Genomic DNA, 10,689 nt, shown 5'->3' on the forward strand with positions numbered 1-10,689 from the left:
CTGAAAAGCCGTGGCCATCGCGGCCCATCAAAGACACCCCACCATATGAAATAAAACAGGGACACAAATTATTCCAAACGGCCAAGAAACTCTCAGGTAACATCGAGATGGGGCAAGAAGTAGGGGCAGAGTGAGTAATGATGAAATGTTAGTCTCACCCGCTTTATGAACCCATATTCCCGGGACACGGAACCCCTCCGGCACCGCCCCTGAGAGGCTGAGAACCTTACTCGCGAGCTGTCATATTTTGTTTTTTCCTCGCTTCGTAACGTGGGCAGAGCCGGTATGGGGTTACATGGCGAGCGGGCATTCAGCTATCCATTCAGAATTTCCCGTTGACCAAGCAAGGGGGGATAGTTTTCGGGAACAACCCTCGCGCCAATTTGAAGTATTGAACTCCGTGACAGCGTCCGACCACACGGATATAGAGGGGCCCGACCTCCCCGTCTCAAAACTCAAAACTGACCCCATTAATAAGGTCTCACGTTCTGCTATTTCTTTTCCGAGGAGCCACAGGCACAGATCTGTGCGGGAACCTAGGACCGTCCCACGTCGTTTCGTACCTACGTACGAGTACAAACTGTCCGCTAACTACTACCCCAGTCCCCAGATGTCGTTCCCCGAAGTCAACGGCGTCGAGGTGTTGATAGAGCCACCAGAAGGCTACCATGTCAACTTCACGCACCCATACAAAGACACAGTGACGATCAATTCGAGCTATTGGGCTTTCGGCATCGAGTATTTCGTTGCCCTGCTATTCTTGGGGCAGCGTGTGTATACGGCATCGTTTGTCCTAGGCAAATGGCACCGCGATGACTGTAGGTCATCCACATGGCGGAGGCTACTCGACAAAAGCCGCTAACTCTAGGTTAATAGACATGATTGTCATGGCATGGGTGCTCACGACGGTTGCGCAATCCCTGGTGCTTAGTTGCCTGTCGCATGAGGTCTTGGGGGTGCACGTTTGGGAGATGTCACTTGACGATGCCATCTGGGAGACGACGGTAAGCCATTACCGAGACCAGGACCATGTTGATCCTTTCGTCCAAGCGTACGTTGAATATTGACTAAAACCTGGCTTCATGTAGCTCATCCACGCCACCACTCTGACGGTCATCCCGGGAACCGTCCTTGCCAAGTTGGTTATGTGTATTTTCTACTACCGCCTATCCCCAGTCACCTGGTACCGCTACGCCATTATCTTCACGGCTATCATCACCGTCGCTGCCTTCACTGCTGTGTGGTTTGCCGTCGAGTTTGCATGCACTCCCATTGAGGCGGCCTGGAACCTCCGTGTCTTCACTGGCACTAACTGTATCGATCGCCCCCCTGTGTACATGCTCCAGGCTATCATGGGTGGTGTCACCGACATCATGCTCATGCTTCTCCCGCTGCCCTCAGTTCTGCGCCTCCGAATGTCGTGGAGGCACAAGGCAGCCCTCATCGGCTGGTTCGCGACGGGGCTTCTCACTCTGGGCGCTGCTGTGGCCCGCCTCGTCATCCTGATCCCCAGCTTAAAGAACCCCGACACAACCTACGTCTTAGCCCAGGGTACGCTCTGGCTAATTGTAGAGGCTAACCTCATCATCATCTGCGGTTGTCTACCAACTTTCCGCATCTTCCTCAACCACGTTGCGCCCAAGATTCTCGGCGAGTCGCGCTCCAGCAGCGGTAGCGGTCCCAGCGACAACAAGGCAACGGGCTCCATCGGCATGCGATACGCCCTACGAACATTTGGCAAGGGGGACCCCAAACCCAAGCGCAGAGAATTTGACACGATTGACGAACTTGAGCTGGGAGACAACCCCTATGGGTCGCAATGGGAGGCTGAGGCCGGCACCGGAGGCCCAGAACCTACCCGAGAGCGGAGGAAAAGTCAGTCGGAAGCGAGTGACGAGGAGGCCATTGTTAAGACAGTGCAGACATCTGTAACCTACGGGACCTAATAGGAATACGGTAGATTTAGGTACGGAAAAGGCAATTCCTATTAAATATAAAATAAACTTCGATAATTTCCCATGTTAGATTGCTCTACTTACCTTTTTTTTTTAAAAAAAAAAAAGAAATGTATAAAAATGTTATTGGTACTATATGTCAATACCTTAATAGTCCGGCGTTGGTTAGGTTTCAGCCTAGTATATGTAGGTAAACCTCAAAATGAGTCACTGAGTTCCGAGGGACAGGAGTCATAGGATATCCCACATTACACCAAGCTCGCTGGGATGCTCAGTTTCGACGTCGGTATTGTCCAGTCTATGGGTATAGCCGCGGCCCGGCACTCCTCTTCTTGCAGGTGTGGCTGCTTGTCTCGTCAAGGTATTCGAGATTAATTGTTAGAGCCATCAGCCGATCTGTTAGCGTCTAAGCGTTCGAACTCTGAATGGCTGAGTCGGACGATGGCGATTGGAGACCATATGGCATACGTGATTGTTTCGCTAGTGTACATGCCTCATTGCTTTAGTAGTATTCATATCTGTGCCTTGCGACCTGCATGCCATAAATATACCTACTGCCTCCGCCTTCTTATATAAGTGCTATATATGAATAATTCGAGAATCTTACGGTTTATGTCAATTGTCACCGTTGTTGAATTGATCCACATGCCTGAATTGGAATAATTTTCGCGATATTCCGCGGTTATTTCTATCCGACTTAATGGGTCCCAGGATGATAGCTCCCGATAATGCTAAGTATAATGGCTCTTTTCTTCTTCTTCTTCTTTATCTTCAATTTGCTTCCCTGTAATATCCTATTACCTACTAATTCTTTGCAACTCTGATTGATACTACTCCCACGATATGCACTTGCTTACTAAATATCAACTGGGTCTAGATTAATGTAGCCCCTTACAGCATATTTCAAGTATGTAAATAGTGCAATTTGAGAATAAATAACACTAATACTAGTAGGACCAAAGGCGGAGCGACGAGATGAACTTCTGAGCTGAAATGGAGGTTGTTAGAGAGCAGTGAGTTCGGAAGGTAAGTTGAATTTTATTTCCCGACTTCTCTCTTGCACGTAATATTGATGGTCTTAGCTTCTAGTAATGCCCAAGCACACTAATTTAACCAATCTCCCCCTAAATAAATACTAGTAAGCATATATTTTAGTTTCTATCATCAGTCTTCTTAGTAGTTGCTGTTTCATCAGCGTAGATATGACAAGTCTTCGTATCCTTTGACCCAATGATCCGGACACTAATGACTAGTTCCGTGTCAGCCGGATTAAAATGTGATCTATGAACTGGTTTTCCATTTCTAGACCTATTCAATATTAGTTAGAGACGTCCTTAATAGCTAGTCCCGGTATATTTATATTTTAGACGAACTTGATAAAAACCTCTTGGATTGTGCCAAGTTTCTTTATAAATGCATATTAGCACATATTATTTAGACGTTTGACAGCGATTATAGTCTGAATCAACAAGCCACGCCCAGACTATAGTAGAATACTTGCCTGCTCTGCACTCCCGCCCGGGCTCGTGAAGGTCTTGAAGGCCCCCCTATGAGAGATAGGAATGTCGTGTACCTTAAGGCCGAGGGTACGGAAGAGTGACCGTGCAGTAGTGCTAAAAAGGCGTCTCGACGTATTCGGGAAAATATATAAGCAATAGAGCTATAAAGGAGTCTTATTAATCTCGCTATTATAACGAATAAAAGTCCTAGTCTCTGATATCCTCATGATCAAGCGAGGATGTTATTTTATATATTGAAATACATCCTACTTCTCCCCCACGCAACTTAGATCCTTTTCCCCACAATCCTCGGCATGTTCAAGGGATTGAACATACAAGCTGTCTGGCCAAGGGCAAGCAAGCAAGCAGTTATCAGATTGGTATTTGGATGAATGCTCAAGAGAGCTAAGAGGTGGACTCTGACATAGGGACATGATGCGGCATCGTCATAAGACAATAGCAGCATATAGAAACAAAGATGATTCTGTTCTTATCTTATATCCCAGCTCCGGTTTCAGCGAAGCAGTAGCCATTATAGACCAGGTCACCTAGGTATTTATGGCAATATCTCCGCACTGGCACTACGCAAGGAGGGGTAGACTACAAATAGACAAGCATTATGGTCTCTATGAGTAGCCATATAGTGTGGTCATAGGAGAGGCAGGCATTGACAAGCATATGAAATTTACGCGCTACCCAATGTATTGATATGCATTTATGTTAGAGTCGTCAAGCAGTCTGTCGACTTCACCGAACGAAGTATTCCCACTGTCGGATTTTAGACGCGTTCGGAATGTAATCAATGATTGGAAAGAAAATACTACTCATTGCTTGACGCGCCCCATGAGGGCACGCACAAAAAGTCAGGACTCCTAGGAATTCTGCAGGGCTAGGTCACGGCCTGTGGAGCGAATTAATCAAACGCATGACGAATTGCCCTTGTTTGGTTTTGGGATTCTGTTTGTTCGAGGGTCGTGACCAGATGTTTTAGGCGCCGTGATCCGCAAACGGCACTTTCAACCCTCCTCATACGACTTATATGTACGGAGACAAGAAGGAAGAAGCAAATACTCTATACAGGGTGCGGATCGTCGGATATTCCCCTAGGATAAGTACGGAGAAATAACGTATTTACGAGTACCACCTGAACATCCGTGGTTGTTGGACCTGGATACCGGGTTTGTGCTTGCCCTCCATGTGATTGGCTAACAAGGAGTAATGAGGCGCTAGCAAGGGCGCTCAGCGGCATTGGCGTGACATAAGGTGGAGTTGTGGACCGTGCTAAATGCGGCCGCCGCACATGACGTGGCATTGTTTACTATAAACTTGCTACAGCATCCCCATCTAACATCTCGAATTCGATCACTTGCACCGGGGCTAATTCTAGCCGGCATATTTTTAAAACACCCCTGACCAATGGCACCGCTGTCTAAATGGGCGAGAGGTCTTCTACGCCGAAGCCCGGCGGCCCCTTTACGATTTCCAACGACTGGGTTTGAGGTGATTCCCGCGAACCAATTACTCGAGGAAGAACAGTTCGACGAGTTCAAGGCGGGAAACTACTGCCCAGTCAGTATTGGAGATACCTTCGCCTCCAACAAGTATCAAGTCGTCGGCAAGTTGGGGTTTGGCTCAACTTCGACAGTTTGGCTTGCGCAGAACCTCCAGTATTTCCTCCTTCCCTTCTGACTCGCGCAGCCCTGAATAACGTAAAGAGTAGACTCAAGCATGACTATGTTACCCTAAAGATTTTTGCGAGAGACCATGGAAAGACATGTAGGGATGAATTTCAGACCTATCAGGCTATTGACAAAGCAAACCCTTCTCACCCGGGACACCGACACGTGAGGGGCGCCCTAGATACATTCACCATCGACAGACCTGGAGGGAGTCACCAATGTCTGGTTCAACGGCCTATGTGGGATAGCTGGAAGGACTTGCTACTGCGAAATCCCGCCGGGCGCTTCTCTGATGCACTTCTCAAGGGTGGTCTCCAGCATCTCTTCCTTGCCCTCGACTACCTGCACACCGAGTGCAAGCTCGTTCACACGGGTACGTTTGAGTATCCCCTGAAACTAGAGGTATTTATACTAAAGTGAGAGCCGATAGATATTAAGGCAGATAATATCCTACATGCAATCGTCGACGAGGGTATTCTCGAAGCCTTCGTCAAGGACGAGATAGAGAAGCCTTCGCCCCGCAAGTATATCGATGGCTTCCCCGTCTATAAATCCCGGCGCTTTGGTCTACCTCAAGACTTTGGTAGGATTATACTTGGTGATTTTGGGTCTATTGTGAAAGGGGATATGGAGCGGAACCACGACGCGCAGCCCAACGTATATCGGTCCCCCGAGGTTATGGTGAAGGCCCCGTGGAGTTACCCCGTTGATATCTGGAACGTTGGGGCTATGATTTGGGATGTGTTTGAGGGCGGTCACTTATTCTACGGGCAGGACCCGACGGGCAAGGGATATACGACGCGCGCGCATCTAGCCGAAGTAATCGGGCTACTAGGGCCGCCGCCGCTGGATCTGCTTAAGCGCGGGTCCCGGAGCAGGGAGTTCTTTTCAGAAGACGGTATGTGCCAAGGGGCTATTTATTGCCGACTACTAGAGCATGGAGTAATAGCTGATAATATCATAGGTCGGTGGATCGCGGATATACCAATCCCTCAGGGGGATAGCCTTGACAAAGCTGAACAGGTCCTCGCGGGAAGGAATAAGGCTATGTTCCTCGAATTCGTAAGGGGGATGCTAGCGTGGCGGCCCGAGGACCGTAAGACGGCGAGAGAGTTACTCGAGGACCCCTGGCTAAAGACCTGGGAGATATCTGATTAGAAGTATTAGTTTATATATTTAGGCACTATAATACGTATTATAAGGCCCTATAGATTATATAGCAGAGAAGAGAAGCTTCTGCTCTATTATAAGGAAGGGCTTTACTACTGTCGGGCTGGTGCCTCTCAGCCAGGTCATGTGGCCAGAGCGGCATTAGGCCAGGGCGACATACCGAGATGCCCGTCGACAGACATCTTGAAACGCATCCCTCTGAGTTCCTAGAGCGGGGCCCTGCGATGAGACTTCACAGTCCAGCTCAAACTCCACCATAAGTGCGTGTGATGCTGCTAGAGGAGCGTTTTTCTGTGTGCCAGAGGCTGCGGGTTTTAGCCTCCCCGATTACCCCTAGTAAGTACATGTCTCCACTCTCCCAGGTGCTTACCTCCCGGGGCGGCAAGGTAGTCTCTTCGTGGCAGGCGGGGCCATGGGGCCGTATTATAAGCCCGGAAGCCGCCTCGGACGACGACTGGGACTTTGCCACGGTAGACTTGAGCGGACCGCGGTATATGATAACGATCTGGAGAAGTTTCAGAACGTGTCCTGCGATGAACGCGACTTTCTGACCCCTCGCCGCCCTACCACTCGAGCTCCACGCCATCGTCGCCCGCCCAAAAACATGAAGGAGGTCAAAGTCCCCCTTCAGGTGGTTTTTGCTCCCGGCACCATCTCCAAGTATGAGGAAAAACAGTCGTGTCTTCTACGAAAATTCCATGCGGGCTCGGATGCTCCTTGGTTTACAACAGGACACGACTGCCCAGGCGGCTGACATCGAGTCTGCCCGGCGCAGGCCGCAGATGAGCGACGGAACAGTTCGTCACCGACCCCAGGACTGGACCTTCCCCTCAGACAGAAATACCAGGTGGCTCAATTTCAGAAGAGTCAGATACTGCCAGCCCGAGCTCAATTCGACCTCTCTCCACTAGAACCGCATATCGACCGCGAGCTTGATTGATCTCGACGCTGATGTTGCTTTTGAACCACACCACGCACAACCGCCCGCCCAGGCGGCTCCCATCGGTTCCAAGACCCTTTTCGTCCTCGCACCTCTATACAAAACACAAGAGGCCTCCTCTATATTCCCATTCGCCCCTGCTCCACCTTCAGCCAGTGTTATGCAGGGGCTCGCCTCGCCGGACGAGACCAAAGCAGATCTGCAGCGCCTGCTGGGGAGCATGGGGGAGCACCTCCAAGCATGCAATAGCCTACTCAGAGAAAGACCCGGTGATTCGGCTCGGAGCAAAGACCAGGAAAGCATGGGCAATGAGTAAACGGTCAAGCTCCAATGCCTCGAAGGCTGCAGGGTCGCACCGCATGGCCGAGCTTGTCGACAAGTACGGCGTTTACCTAAACCAAGTCGTGGCCAGGTCGAACGTGGGCGCCAGCGCACATATCGGGCGATGAAGGAAGATGGAACGGTGACCTGGGTTGGTGCGATGGACGTACGCAACGACGTGGACTGGACGCAGCAGTGGGAGAGGAGCTTCATCGACATCTAAAGGGCCATTCTCAAAGTATGCTCCAGCTTCGCCCTCCTGCACGTCGACCATGAGCTGACCAGGACCAAGTACGATGTTCAGCAATGGGAGGGGGCCCGGTTGCTGGCCCTTCAGAGGCAAGGCTGTATGAGCTGACTGCACTTATGTATATCCCCAGCCTGACCGCCTGGACATTACCATGAACGAGCACGGCGTTATCACCTACTGCAAGTGTAGTTGAGGTACGAATGTCACACATTCGTTGACATGGACATGGTCTAATGCAAACATGCATTGACCGAGGTCGCTGGGATTCGGTAGTTTCGCGGTCCACGATGCCGCTCGAGAAAGATGTGGTCGGGATTTTGGAGTTGGCTGGAGGTATGCAAGCGCTCGTCGTTGGACGGGCCGGCTTTGCCACAGACTCTTTGCAACCTACGTGCCGTGTTCACCAGGCTTGCTATCACGCGGCTTTGTTAGTCCGGATATTATTCGTTTGTCGGCACGTAAGCTACTAGTCTTTGACGGCATCATTTCGATCCTTGGTTCAGACTCGCCTGATAGGCCGGCAAACCCCATTTCCTCGCCCAGTCCGAGTCGAGTACCTGGGCAATTGTCGGCCGGTCCTCGGGCTTCCACGCAAGCATGCGTTTCAAGAGCGCCAGAAGCGCCTGAAACTCTGCCTGCGGAATGACGCCAGTGTTAAATTCTTGTCGTGTCTCCTGTACCCATTCGGCAAACCGCCTCTCCCACGAAAAGACGTCTCCCTCCGGACTTAGCGCGTTGCCTGCGTCGTCGAACCACTTGGGGCGCTCTTCCCAGCTCTCCCACCACTCATCAGGCATGCGGCCTTGGAGGTGGACCTGCTGCGCCGTGATATCGTCTTGTGGCGCAATTACGCCATCGATGAGAGACCGGTGCGCAAAGAGCTCGAAGACAACGCAACCAAGACTCCATATGTCGGATGCTAGGGTCAGCGGCGTCTTGGGCTGGAAGAAAGCCTCGGGAGGTCGGTAGATGAGGGGGGTGTAGGACTCGAAGCGGTCCTTGTCTTCCGGGCGGAACGCGACGCCGAAATCGCTCAAGAGGAGTCTTGCTTCGCCCAGGGGAAGCTTGTCACTAGCGATGCCGAGCCATACGGGTGGGACGGCGTACATAGGAACACCTGGGGCCGATGAAGTGGGTGCGCCATCGACGCGTTCAACAGATACCCGCTCCGGGGCGCCCAACTTGGCGTAAAGCTCTTCCACAGACAGTTTGTCGAGAGACGAATCCATTCGGAGGAGCAAGTTCCCGAGATGAAGATCTGGACGTTGGCGTAAGTAGAATGAACCAAGCAGACAATTGGGGCAGCAGACGAACCTCCATGAGCATAGCCTTGGGAATGGATGAAAGAGATGGCGAGAAGCAGCTCCGTCGCCAGTGCTCTTGCAACCTCGAGCTGGAACATCCTGAACTTGGAAGCCTCCTTAGAAGCTCTCAGGCTACATCGCGCCGGCACCGTGACAAGGCATGGATGAGTGCCATTCGGGCCATTAATCTCAAACCGATCCAGGACAACAGGGATCATTGTCTTCGCGTGAGCGGTCTCGTGCGTCAATTGGGACAAGATGTCCAGCTCTTTTGTTTCAGCATCAGCAGTACCGACCTTGACGGCGACATAGCTGGCAGTCCACTCGTCATGGGCCAGCCAAGCCGTCGAGAATGTGCCGTGGCCAAGCTTGTGAACGATGCGGTAGCGGTCTCGGAGACGGTCGTCGATGTGAATCGGATGGTAGCCGTGGGTTTTGTAGTCTTCAATGTCTTCGACATCCTCGATATAGTGGTACTTGAAGGCGGAGGTTGACATGGTCAGAGAACGCGATTTGGATAGGGTTGGACCAAACGGTGCGCTGCGTCGAAAAATTCGAGCGTAATGAGGCCGTCGCAGGTACCCAAGCGACAAGGTCGCGTGGAGACACAGAAAAGGCCTCATTAACTACGGAGCGACGCCTAGATAATTACTCAATATGGAATGCAAAGATGGGTTCGTTCTGGACGTTTCATAGGATGGCAGATACGATTAGGTGAAGGGTATTAGCGGTTCTAGGTTAGTAATCGAATTTAGGGTCTAGGTTAATGCCTTCCTAGGTACACCTTAGATCTAATCAGAATCCGATACCAGCCGCGCGCCAGCACTAACCCTAAATAGTAGCGGGTATACCCGCTGCTAGTGATGCTATACTTATCTTATAAATAGACCGGGGCGCGCCCTGCCCCTTAGATATCTATTATCTTATCTTAGATCGGTAATCGGGTAGATATATTACCTCTCTAACCGTCATGCGGCGGCGAACGGCAGTAGAGTTCGCGGAAAAACGCACTCCAGGGTTCGCGGCGCTAGTGAAGACAGGGGGTAGAGTTCGCCGAGACGGGGTGAGTAGAGTTCTTAGAGGTTCCCGGGCGCGGACGCGGATGCAACTCGGTAGGCAGGTGCAGCGGGATACGGCGAGCACGATGGTATACTTTTCGTGTGCCACAGCGCCGTGGTCGTGACGCTGATGGATTTGAGTTGTGTTTTTGCCCTCGGTGGGCGATTTCGCGGGAAGAGGCAGGGGGGGTAGGGTTCTCCGACGGACGAGGAGACGATAGGACTACGACGAACGGCAGTAGAGTTCACGGAAACCGATAGGGGGTAGGGTTCTCCGACGAACGAGGAGATAATAAGACTACGATGGACTGTAGTAGAGTTCACCGAAAGAGGGAAGGGGGGGTAGGGTTCTTAGAGGTTCCCGGGCATAGAGGCGGATATAACTCGCAGGGTAGGTGCGGCGGTATACGGCGAGTATGATGGTATGCTTTTCGTATGCGGCATAGGCGTAGTCGTAGACGTTAATAGGGGGTTTATATTTCTACCCTCGTCGTCGTGCCTCTTAGGCTCGCT

The 10,689-nt window shown here is 51.3% G+C and overlaps 3 protein-coding genes across 3 annotated transcripts; 2 read left to right on the forward strand and 1 right to left on the reverse strand.

Annotated features, from left to right (window-relative positions):
* Positions 1 to 812: 812 nt before the first annotated feature.
* Positions 813 to 1,946, forward strand: ACO1O0_004825 (uncharacterized protein; the record flags this gene model as incomplete). The annotated part of the gene is made up of 2 exons (XM_083194258.1): positions 813 to 818; positions 1,089 to 1,946. 2 exons carry the CDS (start codon positions 813 to 815, stop codon positions 1,944 to 1,946), a joined length of 864 nt encoding a protein of 287 aa, XP_083051206.1.
* Positions 1,947 to 5,370: 3,424 nt separating this feature from the next.
* On the forward strand, positions 5,371 to 6,176 carry ACO1O0_004826 (kinase-like domain-containing protein; the record flags this gene model as incomplete). The annotated part of the gene is made up of 3 exons (XM_083194259.1): positions 5,371 to 5,506; positions 5,564 to 6,031; positions 6,157 to 6,176. The coding sequence occupies 3 exons, from the start codon at positions 5,371 to 5,373 to the stop codon at positions 6,174 to 6,176; spliced, it is 624 nt and encodes a 207-aa protein (XP_083051207.1).
* Positions 6,177 to 8,296: 2,120 nt separating this feature from the next.
* On the reverse strand, positions 8,297 to 9,615 carry ACO1O0_004827 (kinase-like domain-containing protein; the record flags this gene model as incomplete). The annotated part of the gene is made up of 2 exons (XM_083194260.1): positions 8,297 to 9,072; positions 9,129 to 9,615. The coding sequence occupies 2 exons, from the start codon at positions 9,613 to 9,615 to the stop codon at positions 8,297 to 8,299; spliced, it is 1,263 nt and encodes a 420-aa protein (XP_083051208.1).
* Between the last annotated feature and the right edge of the window lie 1,074 nt (positions 9,616 to 10,689).

This window comes from Amphichorda felina, assembly GCF_050947745.1.
Source record: "Amphichorda felina strain 45539 chromosome Unknown scaffold_4, whole genome shotgun sequence".
Lineage (NCBI taxonomy): Eukaryota > Fungi > Ascomycota > Sordariomycetes > Hypocreales > Bionectriaceae > Amphichorda > Amphichorda felina.